The sequence below is a fragment of the Pimephales promelas genome, chromosome 5 (assembly GCF_988280905.1).
Source record: "Pimephales promelas chromosome 5, fPimPro1.hap1.1, whole genome shotgun sequence".
NCBI classification, from domain to species: domain Eukaryota; kingdom Metazoa; phylum Chordata; class Actinopteri; order Cypriniformes; family Leuciscidae; genus Pimephales; species Pimephales promelas.
In genome coordinates this window covers 38,986,764-39,012,805 of record NC_142773.1, presented here as the reverse complement: position 1 = coordinate 39,012,805, position 26,042 = coordinate 38,986,764, and the positions used below count along the sequence as shown (strand labels likewise).

The 26,042-nt window shown below is 34.1% G+C and overlaps 1 protein-coding gene across 3 annotated transcripts in view; it reads right to left on the bottom strand.

Moving 5' to 3' along the window:
* Window positions 1–26,042, bottom strand: part of pde1cb (phosphodiesterase 1C, calmodulin-dependent b) — a 99,093-nt gene that overhangs the window by 63,841 nt on the left and 9,210 nt on the right. For 2 of the 3 annotated variants that reach the window (XM_089131500.1, XM_089131501.1), the window contains exons 3-4: window positions 16,825–16,875; window positions 14,517–14,688 (exon numbers count right to left, since the gene is read on the bottom strand). In XM_089131500.1, the coding sequence (XP_088987626.1) occupies window positions 14,517–14,688; window positions 16,825–16,875 (223 nt within the window). Of the gene's footprint in view, window positions 1–14,516; window positions 14,689–16,824; window positions 16,876–23,770; window positions 24,108–26,042 lie in introns of those variants that run through there. The other variant, XM_089131502.1, reaches the window with a different exon arrangement.

Sequence of the window (26,042 nt, the reverse complement as noted above, 5' to 3'; positions counted from 1 at the left end):
CGCAACGTAAAAAAACCTGTAAGAAAAAAACAAAGAAAAAAAAAGTCGAAATGAAAGATGAAAAAGTTTCGAGATTAAAAAAATAGTCGAAACGTGTCGAGATTAAAGTTGAAACGTGTCGAGATTAAAGTTGAAACGTTTCGAGATTAAAAAGTCAAAACGTTTCGAGATTAAAAAGTCAAAACGTTTCGAGATTAAAACATCAAAAAGTTTCTAGATTAAAATGTCAAAACATTTCGAGATTAAAGTCGAAATGTGTCAAGATTAAAGTTGAAACGTGTCTAGATTAAATTCAAAACATTTCGAGATTAAAGTTGAAACGTGTTGAGATTAAAGTCAAAACATTTCGAGATTAATCTCGACACGTTTCAACTTTAATCTCGAAATGTTTTGAATTTAATCTAATCTCGACACGTTTCAACTTTAATCTCGAAATGTTTTGAATTTAATCTAATCTCGACACGTTTCAACTTTAATCTCGAAATGTTTTGACTTTAATCTTGACATGTTTCAACTTTAATCTCAACACGTTTCGACTTTAATCTCGAAATGTTTTGACTTTAAAGTCGAAACATGTTGAGATTAAAGTTGAAACGTGTCAAAATTAAAGTTGAAACGTGTCGAGATTAAAGTTGAAACGTGTCGAGATTAAAGTTAAAAAACGTGTTGAGATTAAAGTCAAAACATTGAGATTAAAGTCGAAATGTGTCGAGATTAAATTCAAAACATTTCGAGATTAAAGTCGAAAACGTGTTAAGATTAAAAAGCCGAAACGTTTCGAGATTAAAGTTGGAATGTGTCGAGATTAAAGCCAAAACATTTCGAGATTAAAGTCGAAATGTGTCAAGATTAAAGTTGAAACGTGTCGAGATTAAATTTAAAACATTTCGAGATTAAAGTTGAAACGTGTCGAGATTAATCTTGAAATGTTTTGACTTTAATCTCGACATGTTTCGACTTTAATATCGACATGTTTCGACTTTAATCTCGACATTAATCTCAACATGTTTCGACTTTAATCTGGACTTTAATCTCAACACGTTTCGACTTTAATCTCGACATGTTTCGACTTTAACCTCACTACAAATGCAAGATTTATTTATTTTATTTTATTTACAGATTTTTTTTTATTTTATGTTGCGGTTCAGGGCTTCCGTGTTTCGCAATAATGAGAATAACAATATAACTGTAATATTTCAGATATAAATCTTAATAAAAAAAAAAGTGTATCGGTATATTAAAAGTAGTAGTTTTATAAATACTATATCAATTCTCAGAGAGAGTTCAGTGGAAAGTAGGCCTAAAACTATCCGATAACATTTCCATTCATTTCAATGGGACATTTTAAGGTCACTTTGGGAGTTAAATGTCATGTGAGTAATCATCGCAGGATAATGTCATGACAACACTGATTGGCTGAAACCCTTGGTGATTATCCTGATGTGAGCAGAAAGGGAAAAATAAGTCTATTTCACACTTATAAGAGCCCGGTCACTGGTAAAGCAGCTATAATATAATAAAATTCCACATACAAGTATTATATCTTTATAATACGTAAATAAATACAAATAAGTAACTAAAATCTAAGTAACTACATAAACAAATAAATAAAATAAAGAAAGTCTGAGTGAGTTCATGTTGGAATGACAGAATTTTAAATTTTGGGAGAACTAACCCTTTAAATGAATGAAATGACTGGAATAAAGATTTGTTTATTTTGATGAACGAGAGAGTTTATTTACTTTCGTTAGTTTATATTCATGTCCTCATTATGTAGGGGGCGTGGCCTGAAACCTAAGGGTAGGCAATTCAGCCAGGAATGTTGTCTTGGGTGGAGAGAGAGAAAGGCTAATATTTAAATCGATCGGCACTACAAATCACCATTTAAATAGTACATTTAACTTAAACCGTCCTGTCCGTTTATCCCTGACATTCTCTCGGTTTTTGCCTTCAGGTGCTACAGCTCTACATGTGTCTCCCTCCCTGCAGTTCATTCCTGATGACGATTTCTCTTTCAGAGGCCTTTCAATTACCTGATGCAGGAGATAATGCCAGGCCAAAGTCTCAAAGACACATCACCGCTGGCCTGCTTTCATCTATGGAGAAGCTCCCTGTGCTGCACATGCGAACAGTTCCCTCCGTCGACTCTGAGCTCTTCAAAGGTAATGTTTGAAGGCGATTGCTCTTTCTGCTGCCTCAACTCGGTTCTTTTCTTTTAAGTGAGGTTTATAGTATATGTGTGTGTGTGTGTGTGTCAGGAGGCTGAGAGCTTCTAACGTCAATGACGTCACCTATTGTGACCTATCGCATCCTCACCAGACACATGAACATTAGGGCTGGGTAATAAATATCGATTTCTCGATATTAATCGATTCTCATTTTTACAAACCGATATCGATTCTTAAATCTCAACAATCGATTAGTCATCCTGTTTCATTTGAATAAATGAGATATTGTATCGCGGCTGCGCACATCCAACAAATCGCACTAATCTTTGTCCTGCTTTGTTACTATTGATATGAAACAAACTCTCAATTTTCAAATTACGTCCATTTTCTTTAGAAATTCAAAAACATAAATAGCGTTTTGGCGCTGTGGCGTGAGATCGCTCTGGCGCAGCTCCAGAGAAGCAGCAGCGCTGATCTCTCTTCTGGCTTAATAATACCAGTCACAGCGCGAAATAAACATGAATGAGCATCTGAAAGTGTGTTAAAGATAGAGTACAACTTATCGAAATCCGTATCATGTCACATTGATTCGCTCAATCTGCGTTTCAGCCGTGGAAAGACGTCAGTTAAACAGCTTGTAATCAATGTCATCGTCATATTTACCTCAGAAAACCCACATAAACTCGTTAGTCCACACTCGTTAGTGTTCTTCAATATTTAATGCATATTTGATTAAATCTGGCAAGTTTTTATGACAGCCACCATTTAAATGTTTATATTTCATATAATCTTCTTATTATAAAAATAAATAAAAGTGTTTGTATAGCTACAAAACAGTTAATTATTACCTTCATATTAGGTTAACGAAGCCTAGTAGGCTACAACTAGACTATATATTAGACCATAGTTTACAGCATTTAAGAGATTTGATTCCCTTGAGAAAAATTGCCATTTATTGTAACTGATTAATCGATATTGAATCGAATCGAAATCGAATCGAATTGTGAAATTTGTCTCAATACCCAGCCCTAATGAACATCTCACAAAAACACAGCCAAAAATAAATCAGCTTTACTCATGAATATTAATTAGCTGATGTCATGTTGTAATGTATTATTACTTAACACCATCTAGGTTTACGACTCACTTGGTTTTGAAACAGAGCTTCCAATTCAATTATATATTTGGACCAGACTGACAACCCAGATATAAATGAGCAACATTAGACTGTTTCCTGCCCCTCTAGATGCTCACCACCAACAAGTGGTTCTTTAAACAGTTTTAAAAGTCTTTGGAGTTCAACAGAATCCAGCAGACATCACAGCCTACAAAGGTAAAAGTCTCTCAAATGTCACAGGTCATTCCCAGCAGCCCTGTTGACAGAGGAAAGGTCTCACAGGAGGACACTAGAAGGTCTCTCTCCAATGCATGACTCGCGTGAATTTGAAAACACCAAACCATGAGAGAAACCACAAACCATTTGTGGACTATCTGCGACATATTGCACAAAAAAAAGACAAGAACTTTATCAAAAATATATATACTGTGGCAGAGCAGGTTATGGATAGCAAGAAGCTCTGAGATGCCAAATGAGTCCCAAGTAGGGATGCGCGGTATACCGGTATTGCAAAAATACCGGTATATAATTAATTTAAAACGGTACAATATCATCATTTTGTTAAATTCGGTATTTGATGAGCTGCTTTTCCGAAGTTCTCCACTAGGCGGCAGTGCGCTACCGAAACTGACGCAAGTCACGCGAAACTGGCAAACGAAGGAACACGGTGGAAATAAAGTTCATTCGGGTTTTTACACGCCCGAAATTATTAAATAGAGAGAGCAGTATTAGTGAAATAAGGCATTACTTTGCCTACTAAAGTAATGAGAATAGTGTAGACACAGACCTCAATGAACCACTCTGCAAACTTTGCTTTCAATAATGTGTTGCCATGGAAGGCAACACATCAAATCTGCCGAAGCGCTCGTCAGTTGCTCATCCTGACTTGTTCAAGAGATCGACTGGTGAGTTCATCATTCAACTGATTTAATTTAGACTTTTATTGAACACTGAACAGCGCACATACCTAAGAGCTTATCAATTAAATATGATATGGTAAACACGGAAGCTCAAATCTTCTTGCATGACACGCTATAGACGAATCCGACGAGCGTTCTGTGTAGGCTGCCATCTTGTGGCGACGCCATTACTGAGCTGTTACACAGGCATATAGACATATGCACCGGTATGTAAACAAACCTCGGTGATAACGCGAACTCACCCTCGATGACAGCTACAGCCAGGCAGAATGACTTGTTGGTTTGATCTGTGACTGCAGTGGCCTCCAGTCACAGATGAAGGTACAAACGATCTTACAGATTAACGTTATTTATGAAAATAGCTTGGCAAGCTAGCTAGGCTAACGTTTGCTAACGAGGAAACTATAAAAAGATCTGTCCATTTGGCAACAATAAATAAATAAATGAATGAAATCAAATAAACAAATTCATGTTTTTCATTTGTGTCCATTATTTATCTCATTTTCATATTGCAACAGGCAAGGGTAAGGTAACGTTACAGCTAGAAAGTATACATAATATCGACCAATTAGTGTTTTTAAACCATGGAAAGAGGTCAATATAACAGCAGGAAAACAATTATGTCACATAACGTTACATTTAGCTCAGGAAAGCCATTTAATGACCATAGCATGTTAATTGAATAGAAAAAATAGCAAGAGAGGAGATTTTGCTGATCACTATATGACATATTTATTATATTTTTTTTACTTATGTCATTAAATAATTGTTATTATACGCGAATGTCCACGTCTTGTACTCGCCCAGGAAATCTGTAAACCGTACGGCACCAGACAGGGGCAGTCGACCCGGGGTTTTCACAATGTTTTCTCTTCAAAATCGAAATTTTACTGCCACCATTGAAACAATTTATAACGGAAACTGTTTACCCACTCGACATTATACAAGGGATAACGTTGTAACGTTAGTGACAGTCGTAAATCGCGGGCTGTTTATTCCAGTGGACGCAAGTTGCAACTAAAACAATAGGAGGCAATGGCGCAACGCTACCCAGCAACAGCTCAGTAATGGCGCCCCGCTTACTTCCGGTAGTTTCGCCGGATTCGTCTATACCAATTCAGTTTACGTCTCATGATCTCATTTTTGCAATTTATTTCAAACAAATATATTCATTTAATTTAAATTAATAAAGCATAAAAGTGATAAATGAATGGCATTACTGAGGCTGTGGCGAAGAGAGAGAGAGAGAGAGAGAGGGTAGTAAGATAAATATTAATAATATTAGCCTACAATTTGTCAACATTTATTAAGGAACCTGGCCTAACAATATAGCATTGATTAATCTAGATCAATAAGTAATAAAATGACCTAAAAATGTAATATCCTAATATATGTTTAGCATCATAACATTACTTTTTGCAATGCATTATATGCATAATATGAGCCCAAACACAAACAGTAACCAAACCAAGATGAATAAATGCAATAAATGTTGATAATTCTCTGTTGATGCATGACAGCTAATGGTTTAAGTCATTTCATTATTCTATTATGTTAATCTATTATATTAACCTATTTTAATTGTGTAATATCAGTGGTTTTCCCAAATCAAAATTTTACCTACACATAATTTTATTTTTAAAATTTTGATACTTTTTTTTTTTTTTTTTTTTGGGATACTTTTCTTTGCACATATGGTAGTTGAGAGTTTCAAGCAGTGTTTAATAAAATTGTTTCAATTCACTTAAATTTAGACTCTTTTTTTTTCCGACTGTGGTATCGATTTAGTATCGATACCGAGGTATTAGGTTCTGGTATCGTACCGAAGCCAAAATTGTGGTATCGAGCCATCCCTAGTCCCAAGTGGGTTTAGAATGAGATCTGAAAAGTCTCATTGAGTTTGATATTTTCCAAAAAGATTCCTGACATTTCGTCAGCACACACACACACACACACATTCACAGATGAATGGCTCATTTCAGGTTTTGATTTAAAGTGTTTATCTGTCCGACTGAAGAATGGTAACATTATTCTTTCAATCTGATCCAGAGGCTTTAATGAGAATTTAACAGTGTTAATATAACAGTAACCGATATTAAGAACATGCCATGTGACACGCAGAACAAATTAAGACATCTCGCCTGTAAATGTTACAAATCGCTTGTGTCACAGTACATGAATCCGTGAAGCCATATTGTCAAAAGAGAATTAAGCGATCACTATTAAGAGCACACATGCTAATGAGGGCCGTCTGAAAGAGTGCAACTGGTGCCAAAGTCATTCTGAAGTGCTAAATGAAAATTTGATTTGCACATTTAATGAAAAAATTAACAACAGCAGAGCTAAATAGAAGGATTAACGTCCTCATGGGGAAAAAAAATATGTATTTTTACCTTTATCAGCTCTAACCAGATTTACCAAAATCGAAATTAAATAAATAAATCCATGGCTAAATAAATAAATAAATGGATATGTAGATCCAATTACATGACGATGAATGTGTGTGTGTGTGTTATTGACTGTGCTAATGCATGAACACCAACACTGCCTGAGATCAATACGACAATTTCACATTGACTGTAACTTATCAATTAACTCCTGCCACGCTGACCTTGATTTATGACTGTATTTTAAGTCAACTAGCGCTGGTTTTTTAATTATTACTGCGCTCTGATAAGACTGTAAACAAAACGATTTCTTTGCGATACCGAATGCAACGTTCTCGGGATATTACACACAGCTCAGGTTCTCTAATGTGAGAAGTCTCTGATCAAAGATGATTGTATTGACTTCCTCTTGACCTCTTTATGACCTTCGACGCGAAGTGGCAAACTTCATATCCATCAATGGGTTGCTGCATTAATCGATACACTGGGATAATAGAGGTGATAAAGAGACCAGATCTGCAGTCCCAATCAGACCACCAGCTGTGTACAATATTACACTCTTAACAAGAATGAATGAATTATTACTGTTATTATTTAAAAAAGGAACGAAATCGATGTAAAATTGAAGACATGCTGACAATGATTTGCTACTTACTCATTAAAATGTGCCGTTTATTAGGGAGAAACCACGTTTCATTTTTCAAAGCATTTTTAAAAAATGGTTAATGGTGCAAGATGTGTCGGCAATATTTTTGGTCTGTTTTACTTAAACAGAAAGATCTGCGGATGCTACTCTCAAGACCAGAGTTGAAATTTCCCACTTCTAACCTGAAGAGAAATTAATTTTCTTATGCAATTTCTTATGTCGTGAAGTGCTTGATGTCCAAATGATGATTTTCGATGAGTTTGGATTGGGATGATTGATATTTCCTGATTTTTCAAGTAAAATCTCTGACTTTATGAGAGAGGAATGAAAGTATATCATTATTTTGTCATATTATTAGTGTCATTCCAGTCATTATTTTGAATTAAGGAAAATTTTTGTTGTCTGGAAAACATAGAAACATATAGAAGATCTCAACGCTAACACACATCGATTAAAAAGCTTTTCAGCATTTCAGATTGTATGGAAAAAGAACACTTAAAGGGATAATTCACACTCTTGTTCGTCGATATAATGGCAGTGACTTGCGACCAGCATAAAACGTTTTTTAAAAAGCCGCAAAAGAATCACAAAATGATCCTATCCTATTATTAAATACTTTAAAATGAACAAATGGGCTATATGCACGCATAAGTTCCGCATTTGACGCAAGGATGCTCGTCCATTTCCGGTTGTGTAGATTAAAGCGGAGGAAAACCGGAGAAAACGGGATTATGGCAGAGTCTTCAATATTTACTGTCCTCCCGTCTTTGAAACGAAACGTACATACGTTTAGATGTAATTTTATATATAGTTATATTTATTTAATATAATTTTAAAAAGAAGCATAAACACAGCGAGGGGTGTCTGTTTTATCTGTTTTTGTGACTAACGTTTCTTTAGTATAACAATGGAGTATAAAATTCAATATAAATTCTCGGTATTGCATTGGACTCTATGATCGGTGGAAGTTATCGAGCATCCTTACACCTTCACTGGAAATACCGCCGTGCATAGAGCCCATTGGTGTATTCAAAAGGTCAATGTTTAAATTGATTTTATTTATTATTTCTATCCATATTGTTCATTTATGATTTGTTTCTTATTATTTCCTTAATTATACCTTCATCATATATTCCTGTATACTCATTATTATGACTCATTTGTGTTAATCTTTTACTCTATTTAATTTTTATTCATATAGTACAGTATTATCCAAGAATACTGTACTCACATGTTCATACTTTAATATCTTCGTTACACTGTAAAAATCAAATGTAATTAGTTAGACTTGAATACATGCAATTCATTGTCATAAAAAAATCGGAATAGTAGTTGTACTTATTATAGGTCACTTACACAAGAATTTTAGAATATAGTACTATAAAACTAAAAAAGTACTGTAGAGAGTACTTGATCACTTATTGAATGGCTGATTCCCATAGTGCATTGCAGCATGAATAAATTATGCAATTGCTCCATTTTACTTTTTTTTATTTGGCAATTTTATTTGCCGTCTTGTGTTAGTGATTGCACAACAAATTGTTACCATTGTTGTGTTTTGCATACTGAATGTTGAAGTCTGTGTGTGACTCAAGCAGGGACAATTGCAAGATATTGTCATAAATATTACAGAAACTCAATTAAAAGTTTCACTAGGCGTTTTATGACATAAGTGTTAGCAATAAAATTTTAAAAGATCATTATTCGACATGATAAATTAATGATCTATAGTTAGAAGTTAGATCACCTTTTAAAAACAACCCATTTATTTACTTCCCTTCCTTAGAAACCAAATAAGTGTGATTTCTTGTTGCATCGCTGCAGCAACAGGAAGAGAATTACAGTTCCAAGTGCTCAACCAAAGGGAACACCGATCACCATAATGGTGAGTTCAAACAAAAACATCTTAGGAAAGTCAGATTATGTGATATTCTCTCTATTTTTTCAGTTGTATTGACAAGTTTTTTGTTTTGACAAGTTTTTTTGTCAAATTGCAGCGCAGTCTCATCCCAAGACTTCATATAACTGACGTCTTGGGACGTCTTTTGAGGTTCTATCAGTGCTACGTATTTGGAACCTCTAAAAAAGGGTTCCTCTGGGTTCTATATAGAACCCTGGGGTTCCAATAGAACCTTTTACCAAAAAAAAATGGTTCTATATAAAACCATTTTGGAGTTCCATATGAAGCGGGGGATGGAACCATTTCTGGTTCTAAATAGAACCATTTCTTCTAAGAGTGAGAATATGTGCTGTGGTCAGATGACATGTTTCAGCATGTTTTGGGGAAAATTGGACATCGAGTTCTCATTCCAAAAGATGAGACGGACAATCCAGACTTTCATCGGCGACATGTTCAAGAGCACACATCTGTCATGGTATGGGGGTGCATCAGTGCAAACGGCATGGGGGGGGGGGACTACCATTGATGTGGAGGCGTGTATTGGGATTGTACAGAGACATAAAACTGCCATCAAGATGACATCTTTCCTGGGAATCCATGGTTATTAGAGCAAGACAATGCCAGGCCTCATTCTGCATGTAACAGCAGAGGGGTCTAAATCTGTCTCCTATTGAGAATGTATGGCCCATCACGAAAAGGAGAATCAGACAACTGGCCACGGACTGTTGAGCAGCTGTCTTGTGTGAGGCAAGACTGGGCAAAAAATCCTCTTGCAAAACTTCAATTCCCAAACAATTAAAATGTGTAATTAACAGGTGATGTGTGACAGTGGTGAACATGCCTCTGTCCCAACATTTTTGGAGTGTGTTTATTTGTTTATATGTACAAAATACAATTAAGTTAGTGAATGAAAACATTGGAAATCTTTTCTTTGTACTTTTTTGTCAAAGAGAATTAACAAATCACAGATTCTTGATTATATTGCATTTTACAAAATGTCTAAACTTTTTTCTGGAAATGGGGTTGTAAAGAGTGTTAGTTAGAATGTACTTGTGTTTTGATATTGGATTCCTTCCAACTTTACACTGTAAAAAAATATTGTTGGTGTAACCTGGTTGCCTTAAAATTTTAAGTTCATTGAAATGGAAAATTTGAGCTAATACAATAAAGGAGATTGATTTAATCATCAGAAACTCAAAATATGATGTTATCTGAACTACATAAATTATCTAAGTTCATCTGACAATAGAAAAAAATCTTGTGATTACAAATCATGAAAAGATTTGTGATCATTTCTCAGAATTAGTCATGTGTTCTTTTCCTAAAACAGTGTTTTTTATGATGAGATATGAAATTTTAAAATGATTCGCTGTCTTTGTTCTAAAGGTGTCCAAACCACACTTCATATTTTTATTTTTTTTTCATCTTTGACATCTGACCGATCATGTTGACCTATAGCCGTTACACCAACTATATAATGGTAATGGATAAATCTGTTTAAACTTTTCTTATTCTTATTACACCGAAACATAAGCTTAGGGACATAAGTTCCCTGCACTTATTTTGCTCTTCACTTCACCTACTTCTCTTTTTATTCTTACTTCTTTTGAGTCCTTCTTTCTTTATACAGACAGAGCATCTTCACAATCTTCACACATTGGACTAAACTATTGAATAAGATAGATCTTGTTTTTGTTTAAACCTTTACTTAATCGATTTGATGCCTTTATGATTTTACATTTTGACTTAATCAATTTGTTATTCCTTATTCAAATTAGATTTTTGACATAACCATTGCTTGCCTGCCTGGATCTCACTGCATCAAATATACTTAATTGTACCAATTTAGCATGTTAAATTGACAGCTTTACTTATTACGCAATAAATTACATTTAACTAACGCCGGGTCTGTTTTATCGATGTGTGCGGTTCTTTTCTTCCATTTCAGGGTATTGTAATATCGACAGGTGATTGATAACGAGTCAGAGCATTAGTCATTTTATCAATTTAACCCCTGATACCGAATGCAACAGGTTATGCTAACAATGCCACTAATGATCATAACTGCATGGCTCGGGAACAAACACGCCATTAATAACAATTATTTTATGGGCGGCAACTCTCTGTTGGAGTGCGTCATAATACTTCATGAAAATAATCAAATGCCACTCACACTGATGAGTAAATAAAGCAGCGTCATTAGAAAAGTTATCTAATGCATGTTAAAATCAATGAGGGCAATTTCGTATGATATGACATTTAATTTAAAGTGTTTTGTCAGCAGACATATTGTATTATTAAGACTTTATGGAGCCGCATTATGCTTTTTTGCACTTATGGCATGCATGCATTTTTGCATGTTTAAAGGATAAAATTTGTATTATTTTCAGAGCCACATTCTCTCATTTCATGCTAATAGTGTCTTTGTTGTTTCCAGATTGATCCTCTCCAAATGTTCCATACAAATATAAAAATAAATTGTGATTCGTCACATGACGTGTCAGACATGCCCCCTTCCCAACAAGAAGCAATAATCATAGCCAAATCTCAAAAACACACATTTCTTTCACACTCAAAGACGTCTTCCTTCTCTAGTGGTGCACTACAAACAGAGCTTTAAGTGACATGCAACACCTGCCTTCATTAATTATCCCAAAACAAATCAAATTGCTCATTAGTGTGCTGAGTCTTAAAGGGATACTCCACCGTTTTTTCATATTAAACCCTGTGTACATGTTATTCCCTTAACTAAGATGAGTTGATGAATACCTCTCTCGTCTCTCTGACGCGCGAGACACTTTGATAGCACTTAACTAGCCCAGTTCATTCAACATGGGCCAAGCAGAGAAGCGGCCAAACACCTCCACGTTTTCCCTATTTAAATACAGGTACTCGAGTAGTGTGACTCGACCAAAAATAAAAGTGGATAATTTAATACCATTTATGATCTATAAACCGCTCTGGAGTCCACTTGAATGTATCTCAGACCTTCTTAAGTGGACTGCAGCCAGTTTCTTGGTGCTGCAGTTTGCAAATAGCCAAAAAGATTTCTTGATATCAGCCATAAAAATGTTCAGGGAATTTCAGCTCTGCTTGATCCACTCATGACATGCTCAGCGGTGCTCAAGCGTCATGATATTATCAGTGTTCAAGTCTCAAGTGTTCTCAATCGAGTCAACTAATGCTTTGACACAACTTTGATTCTGCATGACAGCCGTGTTCTTCCAATCTACTATGACTTCCAAATATTTAAAGGCTAAATCTTTAGATGTCCTATTAAAAGGCTTAAAAGTAGACAATTCCCACTTCTCCTAGTGAGCCTGTAATCTAGATGTACCAGCAAAGGCAAATTCTTTGTTGCCACTGTCACCTTTGGCTTGCTTAGTTGGAGACACTTAGTGTTCAGTATTATTGGACAGAATTTAATCAACATTGAACTGAATTGATTTGAATAAGGACACCGTCTTCTGTCTTCTGGGCTGCTTATACCTGAATTGAACCTGTTTATTACTGTAGAGCTTTTAATTTCTGAGAAAGGGATCTCAAAAAGTCTCAAACGGCACTCAAATTGGCCAGGATACCAAAGTATGCAATCAAAAGTCAGGGATCTCAATATAAACTAAAAAATGATTTTTTGGTGAAGTAAATACTAGTGAAAAAACCCAATGTAATTTACTTGAAAAAGTTAGTTCAGGCAAGAATTTAAAGGGTTAGTTCACCCAAAAATGAAAATTCTGTCAGTATTTACTCACCCTCATGTTGTTCCAACCCCGTAAGACCTTCGTTCATCTTCGGAACACAAATTAAGATATTTAAGATATTAAGATCGCTCCTGCATACTAGTCCATAGGCTTCTTGAGGTACTGGCTCTTGCTGTCCTCGAAAAGTCATTAAAGACATCGTTAAAATAGTCCAAGTGACTACAGGGGCTCAATCTTAAGTTTATCAAACGACGAGAACACTTTTGTGCGCAAAAAAACAACAAAAATAACGACTTTATTTCAACTATTCGTTTATTTCTCCCTCTGCGCGAGTCAGGTTACTAGTTTAATAGCGTAAGCTTCTGTTATTGTACGTCACACGCATCACACACACATGACCAGCGTCGGCCAATAGTGAGCCTACGTGTGACGTAGCTCTACGCAATCACACTACGTTAACTGACTACAGGCTCATGGAGAAGGAAGTGAATAGTTGAAATAAAGTCGTTATTTTTGTTGTTTTTTTGCGCACAAAAGTGTTCTCGTCGTTTGATAAACTTAAGATTGAGCCCCTGTAGTCACTTGGACTATTTTAACGATGTCTTTAATGACTTTTCGGGGACAGCAAGAGCCAGTACCTCAAGAAGCCTATGGACTGTATGCAGGAGCGATCTTAATATCTTAAATATCTTAATTTGTGTTCCGAAGATGAACTTACAGGTCTTACGGGGTTGGAACAACATGAGGGTGAGTAAATACTGACACAATTTTCATTTTTGGGTGAACTAACCCTTTAAAAAACTAAGTAAATTCCTTATCAGTACTTAATTCAAGCGAGTAGAAATGAAAGTGTAAATATCAACTCAATAAAATTAAGTAAAAATTACTCAACTTTTCTGATACTGGGGTTCCCATCATGCACTGGACCTTGAATAATCAATGAGGCTCATTTTTCACTGGTTTCCAGCTGTATTTACACTGTTTGATCATTGATTTTTGTTGTCAGTATTAGTAAATTGCCATTTTGTGACATTTCGAGTAAATTTTTTGCTCAAAATGACACATTCAAACACAAAAACGACCCATCAAATGTTACCGCCATTGTGTATTGTCTAAGTATTGAGTTGTTTGCATTCACATGAGGCTTAATGTCTGACATGATGTATATATAAATTACTTAGTTGACCTCAGTAAAGCACATACTATAAATGATGACTAATAATTCAATATTATTGTTTTTTAGTGAAATGTAATACAAAGGCAAAGGAAATCAATATTAATCAATTAATGTAAAAACAAGCCGAGTTAAAATTACTTATTTTTTGTAAACATTTACTTAATTCCATATTCCAAGTCAATTTAACTTAAAGATTTCTAATTAAAGCTACTGATAAACATGTTTAGGTTTTTACTTGGCAAATCTTTGTAAATTTACTAGCATTTTCTGAGTGAGATCGTTTAGCAAGGTTTTTTCAAGTAAATCCTACTCCAAATTTTTTTACAGTGAATGACAAATGCACCTGCTATCCTAATTCATTTTGGGAGAAACTTCTGAGACTTAAGTTGATAATCGAGAAACATTTGCTGTTCCAAAAACGGTCTGTCCTGTCATTGGACATGATTGCATGACCTGTAAAGCAACGGTGGGTTGACCACAATAAAAGGAGAGAGATGAACCTGACAGCAGTTTTTTCTGTTGCTTCTGGGACGTCTGTAGCGGGAAGCTCATCCGCCAGGATCTCTTCTATTCTGCGTGGATCGTCTGGAATGTCCCTCTCAACTTTTCCCTTTTCCTTCTTCCCTGTCCCAGCGGTGAGTGTGCTCCATAGTGCACTCTGAGACTTTGAGCCTGGAAACAAGATGAATCGGAGTAAAAAATTTAATAAACATTGAAACAGCTCCCATTTTTCCTGTTTTCTAAAAGCAACACATTATGTCTTTGCCTGCCACAATATGACAAATATATGATCTGCCGTGCTTCACTGATATTGACAGTCGAACACACTCAGATCGATTGCTCCTGTCTGCCTTGCTGCTGAGTGGTTTGTGTCTGTATGATCTAATTACTTTCATTCCTTGTTGTTTATATTTGCTAAATATAACTTAGTCATCAACATATATTAGATATTGTCTAATATTGCCCATCACATTAATCTGACATTGCTAGCTTTTATCTATATAAATAAATATTTTATATAATTATATAAATAATTCGATTTTTTTTTTAAGATTTAAAAAAATCTAAACACTGAAATGAAAATGAAACCTTTACTATGTCTTTAGATTTATTTATTTATTTATTTTTGTAGTATTCTGATTCAAAATAACAGCAAACGCAACAGAAGACCAAAACACGAAAATTGAAAATGTTTTTATTTTAAAGCCTCCTCTGATTTTAATGGCCTTGTTGTTGATTCATGGTATATCATATTGATTTTATATAAATAATTATTTTTTAAAAAGATTTTAAAAAATATAAACACTGAAATGAAACCTTTACTATGTCTTTAGATTTATTTGTTTATTTATTTATTTTGTAGTATTCTGATTCAAAATAACAGCAATGGCAACAGAAGACCAAAACACGAAAATTGAAAATGTTTTTATTTTAAAGCCTCCTCTAGAGATTTTAATGGCCTTGTTGTTGATTCATGGTATATCATATTGATTTCATACAAATAATTAAATTTTTTTAAAGATTTAAAAAAAAAATCTAAACACTGAAATGAAAATGAAACCTTTGTCTTTAGATTTATTTGTTTATTTATTTATTTATTTATTTTGTAGTATTCTGATTTAAAATAACACCAATGGCAACAGAAGACCAAAACACAAAAATTGAAAATGTTTTTATTTTAAAGCCTCCTCTGGAGATTTTAATGGCCTTGTTGTTGATTCATTTCATGGTATATCATATTGATTTGCTCTCACCAATGCTGTGCACATCGTTACCATCATGAGATCATGTGTTCATAATGTCTATTCAGATGCAATCTGTGTGCCACCTCTGAAAAGCTCTGTTTGGATCAAGCATAAAGCCCATTAAACTCATCTATTGATGGATGCTGCCACCTAGTGACATGCCCATGCAAAGTGTTATTACTTTTACTTGCACTTGAGTAAAAATTAGCAAGGGGTATCTGTACTTTTAATCGGGTAATAATGCTGTGTACTCTGTCCACCTCTGTTCACCAGTGTTAGTGATATTTCATTTACAATTTATGTGTATGTGATTTATGTGTAATTTATGTGTCAACATTTTTGTGAAATAAATTTGCTTGGTTTTTAAAAGCAAATTTATGAGAGATACAGTGTATATATGAAGAGTTCAGATGCAAAAGCCTCTAAATGCCATTTGAAATTTTCTTCTTTAATGATGTTTTTTATTAAACTTGTATATTTAAGTATTCAGTAATTTCACTTAAATAACAATTAATAGGTAATTATCATTGCCATTTAAGTGAAATTACTGAACTTAAATATACAAGTTTGATACAAATCATCATTAAAGAAGAAAATTTCAAATGGCATTTAGAGGCTTTTGCATCTGAACTCTTCATATATATTATCGTTGTCTTCTTTTTTTAGGAATTTGGTCAAAATTAGGTCGCTCCTTAATGACCATGGGAAAATGTGGGTCCCATGGTCCACAGTCTAGAGAGATCCCAAGACTCAATCTGTGGTAACAAAATATCCTCGCTTTTAGACTAATGAACCTACAAGATTTGATCATGACTTTTTTTTTAGTCATTTGTACAAGTTTTCCATGACTGTGAAAATCCTGTCGTAAAGACGTGCGGTGAGTGGTAGCGTTTCCGCAGAATTTCTAGAGCCACATTGTAGGATAAAAGCATCTGCTTATATGAAAAAATATATTCGCAAATTAGTTCCTTGTACTTCATTTCAGCCCATTTCTTTTGAATATGAAACAAGACGTAGAATTTGTACAAAAAAAAATGGTTGCTTTCTTAAAACACAGACTTACGTGCAAATCTCGCCAGTGGCCGGCTGTTGGTCTCACCATCCTCATTAGCCACTATAGAGAAAAACAGAAACACATGAATAAAGTGTGTGTGCATCTCTAAAAACATTAAAAACTTATTCCAAAAGCTTTTTCAGAGGCTAAATAAAGTACATCATTAAAAAGCTTCTTTTTTTTGCTCCTATTTTAATGCGTCTTTTTGCATAATGTGAATATAATGAACCGAGCAGCTGGAAAAGCTGCTTTAATGCGACTGCAGCCGCTGTCATATGAGCCTTTCATTATATTTTCAAATGGGTCTTGGTCAGTTGGGAACTGGAAAGGTGGTGTTGGTGTACTGTGAGTCACTTGCAATAAAAACAAATTGCACAAGAACAAAAAAGATAGAGAAAATCAGCACATTCCCCCAAAAATTATTTTGTCCTGCTTGAAGCACAATCAGAGAAGCACATTTCTATTGATTATTTTTTCATTTATTTTGACAAAAGAAATATCCCGACGGCACAGCACCACGATAGTAGTTTGTTGTGGTGTTTGCATTTGTTATAGGGTGTTCAAGGAGGTTAAACAGAGTCCAGAGAAAAAGTCGAAAAAGCCTTTCTCTCATATTTTCAACTCTAGATGTTACTCATATCAGTCCTAAGGGACTTTTCAGGTGTTTAATCACCCACAAGGCAAAAAATCTAATTCAATCATTCAAGATTGTTTATGGTACATTACATTTACATCATACTGTACATAGGCTGAACTCTGCATAGGGATGCACCAATATGAAAATTTGGCCAATACCAATACTTTGTATTTGAAAGCTGATAACCGATATACACGTCTTATTCACGGCAGCGCCAACTTTGATTTTTAATGAGAATGAAAGCGAGGCTGTGAGGGATAGACATGCATCTCTTCAATGGGCTGTACTGTTATTTAATGTGTTTTCGGATTGTTCTGCTCATGAACCACTGGAAAAATATCTTTCCAAGAAATTTCAGTTGCCAAAAAAATTGTAAGTAATCTAGGAGCTTTGTTCAGCTTTTTACAGCGGATCTATTGGAAACACGGTAAGTCTACCACTCACAGCCTCACTTTCATACCTGTCATGGCGCTGCTCTGAATAAGGTCTATTGGCCGATAAATCTAAATCCAAATTTCTTTACCATTTTTGACAGCCTGATTCCCAAAATAAAAGTCTCACCATGTAAATCTATTACCCAAGCACACGATTATAATGTTTTGTAAAGTGAGTTGTAAAATGAGCCTATTTCCAAAAAAAGTGGAGTATCCCTTTAACAAGAACTGGAGTAGGCTATGTCAGAAAAGAAAAGGACCCACTTACGCTTGTTTTTATTATTCAATTTGAGTAAAAGTATATGGTGTTTTATATACGTATATATATATATATATATATACAGTACTGTGCAGAAGTCTTAGGCACACTAGTATTTTCGCCTCAAAGAAATAGTTTTAAGCCAGTTATTTATATATTTTGTTGTGTCTCAGTAAATAACAGTTTACATTTCCAGACATTAATTGTGCCATTAATTGTAATAATCCAGTGAAATTTTTGGATTCTGACAAAGCCAACGCTCCACACGGAGGTCGGATCTCACCATCATCGAGTGCATCTGAAATTATATGAAAAAACAGAAAAAAACAGAGACTAAGCCCAGAAGAACTGCGGCAATGTTTCCAAAGACGCTTGAAAAAACCTGCAAAACTAAAAACTATGTGCAATACCTGGACAAAAGCTGATTTAAACGTAAAGTGTACTAAACACCTATTGATTTGATTTAGTTAACTGTTAATAATAGTTAACTAATAAAAGTGAATTGATAAATAAAATCTATTTGTGATTATGACATTATTTTTGAAAACATTCTCATTTACAGCATTTTTACACAAGTGCTTTTTCACAGTACTGTAGCTTTGCAGGCAGGCAGGCAATACCTTCGAGACGTTGCCGCAGTTCTTCTGGTCTTAGTCTCTGTTTTTTCTGTTTCTTCATATAATTTCAGATGCACTCGATGATGGTGAGATCCGACCTCCGTGTGGAGCGTTGGCTTTGTCAGAATCCAAAAATTTCACTGGATTATTACAATTAATGGCACAATTAATGTCTGGAAATGTAAACTGTTTCCTACTGAGACACTACAACAAAATATATAAATAACTGGCTTAAAACCATTTCTTTGAGGCGAAAATACTAGTTAGATACCTAAGACTTCTGCACAGTACTGTATATATATATATATATATATATATATATATATTTGTGTTATTGAAAAGAAAAATGTGGTTAAAAAATAAAATCGGTATTGGCAGGTCAATCTCAATGAAAATCGGAATCAGCCTAGAAAACAGTAATCGGTGCATCTCTACTTGTTTTCGCATTGCATTGACGCCGGTTGCAGTCTCTTTTTTCTGTAGCCACATTTTACAGCGGGTGAATCTCCAGTTGACTAAAACTAACTAAAAGTATTAATAATTACTATTATAATATATAGATTATACTAAAATAACACAAACTTGTCTTACTTAAAGTATAAGCAACCAGTAATGCATGCATTTGCATTATTTTATTACACAGTTCAGTGCAAACCTAGTCAGGTCACAGGTAAGTTCAAAGTTCAAGAGATTCTACATGTGTTTTTAAGAGTTGCTTATGTGCATTCATGTAAATTGCATTGCCTACAGTCAGGAAAACAGCAGCCTGGCTGATGCACCGGTCAATAAGATTGGATTTTGAGTATGCATTACTCGAGCTGAGAAAAATCAGCACATGCATTAGTACAACACCATTTACACCACAACATCGTACAACTCCCATTAAGTGTCATGACATTCTGTATCGAGACCTAAATAGACCAAAAACACACACACACGCTATGTTTCCCCAGGAGGCAAACCATTAAAAGCCCACAGAGTGACTGAGGGAGGAGAGGAAGTGGTCGTGTTGCTTTAGCCAATCATCATTAACGGTTCGTCATCACGCTCCACTGGACCTGATTGACAACATGTCACAAAAATGAGCTTAAAACACACTGAGCAATTGATTTCAGGGCTGTGTAACCATGACGACAAGCAAATGTTTGGAAATGCGATGAAATGTGGATATTTCCTGCATTCTTGTGTGATGCTTGACTCGTTGGCTAGTTTATCTCCAGTATTAAAAGTGCGCTACTTAAATAAACAGTTTTGCAAGTAAGGAGCTTTTTTTAAATGTCCTGTTTAAATGCATCAAGACAGAGACAAAAAAAAAAAAAACATCTCACACCTGTTTCCATCATAACACCACCCTGTAACCGCTGACCTCCCATGTGGGTGTGTGTTTCTCCGAATCAAAGGCTGATAAACAGGACGGTGAGTCCGAGTATGGAAAAATGTACAGTCAGACATTTTTCATCTCAAAATAGACCCGACAAGATGATCAGGACCAAGACTTGAACCCCATGGACATAATATTAATTTAGGCTAATATTAATTTAGGCTAATATATATTATATATAAATTAGGGCTGTGCAAAAATTAATTGCGATTAATCGCATCCAAAATAAAAGTCTGTGTTTACATAATATATTTGTGTGTGCTGTATATAATTATTTTGTATATATATAAATACACACACATGCATGTATATATTTAAGAAAAAGTGTTATTCATATATAAAATATTTATATAATATAGATTATGTATTTATAAATATATACAGAATTTAAGCGCAAATAATTCTTAAATATATACATGCATGCATAGGTATTTATATATACAAAATAATGATATACAGCACACACAAATATATTATGTAAACACAGACTTTTATTTTGGATGCGATTAATCGCAATTATCTTTTGCACAGCCCTAATATAAATATTTCGGCTAATATATATATAACATTAATATTTTTATAGTGCCTGGTTACAAATCGGATATCACTTTATTATGCAAGTCGTTCGAACTACGGTAGGCCTTTAATGAACATTAATATCTTTGAACTTATTTTTTTTTATATATATAGCCAAAGCTATAGATTGTGAAATTAAGCATTTCTCGTTCTTAAATGTTCTTTAGTTAGACCGTGGTATAACAGCTATCCAAAATTATTAGAGATAACATTTTTTCACCATATTCGATGTTCTTCGAACCATAATTCTGTTTAAGAATTAATTATATGGTATATTTATAATTTAAAAAAATATATATTAACCCTTATTACTTACAAGACATACCTAAAAATGCTACTTCTTTCACTTTAACTATAAATAATCAAGATAAAAATAAAAGATTGTTACATGAATTAAATTAAAGTTTTAGAATTTTTAGAATTAAAGTTTGATTGATTACATTAAGAATCGCGAGAACAGTTTTAGATCAGGCATACTACTGGGGTCCTAAGCTGGGATCATCTCTTAGATGTGACTTTTTCCAATAACTGATAAACCTTTATAGACGGACCTGTTGTGAGCGCCGAGATTGTTAACATGCTTTTGTTGAAGCCATCTATTAAACCATGACGCTGTACAGAAAATTCCACCAATCAGAGAGTTGCAGCGAGCAAAGAGCGGCAAATCTGATCTTTAGCTCCACCCATTCCCATAAAGCACTGCAAATTACGTAATCGAGTCGTCTCCCCATGCTCTTAAAACATTTAAATATTTGTATATAAATGCATATTTTGCAATAAAATATTGAGTTTCATTAGATACAATAAACAACTTTAAATGAATAGTTTTAAATTTCTCCATTCTTTTTTTCGATTATTTCATTCACAAAGCTTCATAGGTTTCTCCTAGAATGGGAAAAATAATTAAAGCGTACTTCTAATTTACAAATGTTGATTGTATAGCCTATATAAAAACAATTTATTTTAATTTTATTGCAAAATATGTATACTGTACATACAAATTCAAATTTTGAGAGCGTATAGAGATCGACTCGATTACGTCATTTGCGGTGCTTCATGGGAGTGGGCGGAGCTAAAGTGCTATTTTGGTGCATGTTGCTTTCTTCAACTCAAGTTTTCTGTGCAGCATCATGGGTAATGTAGTTTTCCCCAGGTATTCCACTGTAAAACATGAAAAAAGCTGAAATAATGTGGGCTGACGGCTTCAGCAAAAGCAAATACCATGGATTAACAACCTTGCCGCTCAACGTAGGTCTCTCTTTGAAGTCTTTTAGAAGTTATTGTTAAAAATAAATTTCCCTGTGGAGAAAATGAAAGTAGTTTTTACTTCCAAAACCCGACTGTTGCACTCTATGGCTGCGTTTGAAACCTTATTCAGCTAATTTGTTGCAATCAGGCCTCAAGGAGCCTCAGAAAGCTGATTTCAGGCAGACTTCTGAGCCAGAGTAACAGTTTAATGAACTAGTAAAATAGAGCGAGCTTTGGTGAAAACTAAGCAGGAATTTCTCTCTACAAGTGGAAAACTGGTACAAAACGTACATTTTCACACTAACTGACCACCAACCACAACTTTCAGAAGCCATCTTTTAGCTCAACCTTCACATGTAAAGCACAGGATTGTAGGATATCAGAGGCAGTGAAGGATACATCTATGCTGCCTTCAAACATAGGAGACAGGAAGTGAAGCTAACTTCAGATTCGGACGTGCCCTGATGCCTTCCTTTGCATCCTCTGAAGGCTGCATTTAAGCTTTCGGATGCAGCCTATAATAGAGATGATGGACCCCCATTTTCCTTATATACTAATATCTGTTAGATTGCTCTTTAATATCTCAGTTGTTTCTCAGACAGCAATGAGATTAAATGGAGAACAAATTGAGACTGATTTTCACTGAAACTGAAGATCGCAGCAATGTAATGAAGAGTCAGATGTATTGAATTAAAGCTGAAAAAAATAAAATATAAAATATAAATTAAATATAATATAACTATAAAAATTTATATAAATTTTAGAATATAAAAATATATAAATATAATATAAATAAAAAATAATATATTTATATTATTTGTAAAAAATATATAAATATAAATATTTATAAAATATATAAATATTTATATTTAAAAATATAAATAAAAATGTATATTTATAAATATAAAAATATATTTTAAATAAATAGAAAAATATAAATATTTTATAAAATATGTTTATAAAAATAATAAAAATAAAATATTTAATATAAATATAAAATTTAAAATTGAAAAACTGCCAACAAATTTTGTCTTGGCAACAAACTGAAAAAAAAATTGAAGCACTAAAATTACTAAAACTAAAATAAAAAAAACAAATTGGCCAAATAGAAATATAAAAAATAAATAAAAATGGCAAAACTACCAACACTGAAAATATAAAATAAATGATATAAATCTACATATTTAGATTAAAGTATGCAAATTAAGCATATAATACGCTATACTGTATATCTCAAACTGTGAGATAGAGACAAAATAACCAAACGACCCACAAACAAGTCAACTTTGGGATTTATATAATTTAGATCCCAAGTTGCACAGAAAGGCAAAGATCTTGATATGAACTCACATATTTATCATCAAATTATTCCATGTTCAAATTACAAGTTACATGGGGATGCTTTTCTTTTCTCACTCACTCTTGCTGTAAATCAACAATTTTGTATTTATATTTCTCCTACGGAACTGCAGAAGACACACACTGGATTAAATGAGAGCTCACTAAATGTCATATGCCATGAAAGATTGGTGATTGTGTATTGTGTGTGTGTGTGTGTGTGTCAGGTGCATTTTTACTCTGGTTGCTATGGAGTTGTGCTCACCTGAATGGGTCTTTTCAGAAATCAGACACACACTGTAACGTCTAATCAAGAGCGATTCCTGGAGCACCAGAACAAATGAGCGTATACTGTACATCTGCTGAGACTGCAGTCGTGATGGATTTCAGAAAGTAAAGAAGGGATTGTCCTTAACCAAATTTCCATCAAATCCTTATTCCTGATTTTATTGCACAGTTTCTTACCAATGGTGAAGCTGAATCCGTCGATGCTGAAAGTGGCACTTCTGCCTTTGGTGAAGCCCTTTTTCCGGGAGTCCGCTTCTGACATGTTTTCTGTATTTTGCGAGTTCTCTCTTGTTGAGTAAATCCCAAAATTGACTTGTTTGTGAGTCGTTTGGTTCTTTTGTCCCTCAGATCTCTCTATCCTGACCTGCTCTCACAGTACTCTCATAGGGGAGACAGTATTTTCTCTTTTATTTCGATCATTGTCGTCCTCTGTCGCTCTCATTATTCTCTCTCTGGCTGAATGCGAGTCTCCTCTCAGAGCACTTAGTGTACCAATGCATATCATAACACACTCTGCCCCTCTCATCCGCACTACGACTCTGTGTCTGTTGTTCGATGTTCTGCGATGCACATTTGAAGGGGAAAAAAACGCAGCTTGCTTTTCCTTGCGATTTTATCGTTTTAACGGAATCAAACCTATTGCTGGAGATTTGTTGAACACACTCTAGCAGGGCCAAGGCCGTATATGTATTTCGGTGAAGCATGAATCATTTGGTTCTTTTTTAGAGATATAAAACTATTGAGACGAACAGACAGGTGGAGATGAAGCTATTGTGTGGAAATAATAGCTGGAGTTTTAGAGCTTTGATCTTTTTGTCTCTGTAATCACAGTGGGATGGGTGGCCTCAAACCCCCGAGGATTCAGTGACGGTTTAATACGTTACTGTCTCACGTCTGACTGAATGATTAGAGAGCAGAAGACAAGCAGAAAGCTCCTTCACTAGCTCCAAGTCACAGAATAATTAAATAATGTAAAAAAAAAAAAAAAAAATTAAAGAATTAAATCAAACCTGCTGGTCTTGGTTACCTGTTACCATTTACATCTTAAATGGTAGGAATTATATTTGGTATATAAAAATACTTACAGTATTTCGTTACAGTTCGTCCGACTGTACTATACATTTTATGTTCGACACTGTATTTTATTTTTATTATTATGATTTTTTTTTATTCTAAACTGTTTTAATTATTCTGACTTCTTTTGATTATTTTTATTTCTTCCATTTAAAGCACTTTGAATTGCCACGGTGTATGAAATGTGCTATATAAATAAACTTGCCTTGCCTTGCCTATTTTGCAATACATTTATATGGACTTTAATTAAATAATAAATTTTTTTTTTTTAAATGGCAAATAAAAACTGAAATTGTTTCATTTAAAAAAAGTGATGGTGATGGTTTTTTTTTTTAAATATTTAATTAAATTTACCAGTAATTATATAATACAATATTATATAATAAATTGATATTGTACAATTAATTTATATACAGATCTGTTCATCCAAGAATCATGAAAAGTATTGCATTTTCCACAAAAATATGAAGTAACACAACTGTTTTCAACATTGGTAATAATAATCATAAATGTTTCTTGTGCAGTCATGTTTCAGTCTTGTGAAACTGAAAACTGGAGTAATGATGCTGAAAATTCAGCTTTGATCACATGAATAAAATTACTTTAACATTTTAAAACAGTTTATTTTAAATTGTATTTTTTATTTAATAATATTTTTGATTAAATAAATGCAGCCTTGGTGAGCATAAGAGACTTTCTATCAAAAGTTAACATTTTGAATGGTAATGTATACACAGAATAGAATAGAATAAAATAGAATAGAATACAGAATAGAATAGAACAGAATACAATAGAATAGAATACAGAAAAGAGAATAGAATAGAATAGAATAGAATAGAATAGAATAGAATAGAATAGAATAGAATAGAATAGAATAGAATAGAATAGAATATTAGAAAGCTGGTGGAATATATTTCCTTGACTTTACAGTCGAGCATTTTAGGGTTTAGTCAGTGTCTCACTCAAGACTATCTTGGCAACTTATATTGGATCAGTCACACATTTGAGAACCTCAGGCAAAAAATAAGATATTATTCATAGGTTTATTGAAGGAATATGAAGATGTTTCAGTGTGCTAATATTCTCTGTTTAGAAACGGAGATTCTTCTAGACAAGCAAACCTCATGTGGTCTTTCCTCAAAGAGCTTTAATGAGCTTTTAGACAGTCATTACAGAAGTACTGTGGCTGTTTGTGTGCTCGTGTGTGTGAGGTCAGCTGCTCATGTATATGATGTCTCTATTGTGAATGCTGGTCACTAGGCAACCAACCAAGGCTTTTTCCCACTGCAATAAAGAGATCCTGAGGTTAATGTAATGCAACAAAACGGGCAAAAGCTGGAGCTCGTGTTCATTGTCACACGTCTCTGATGGAGTA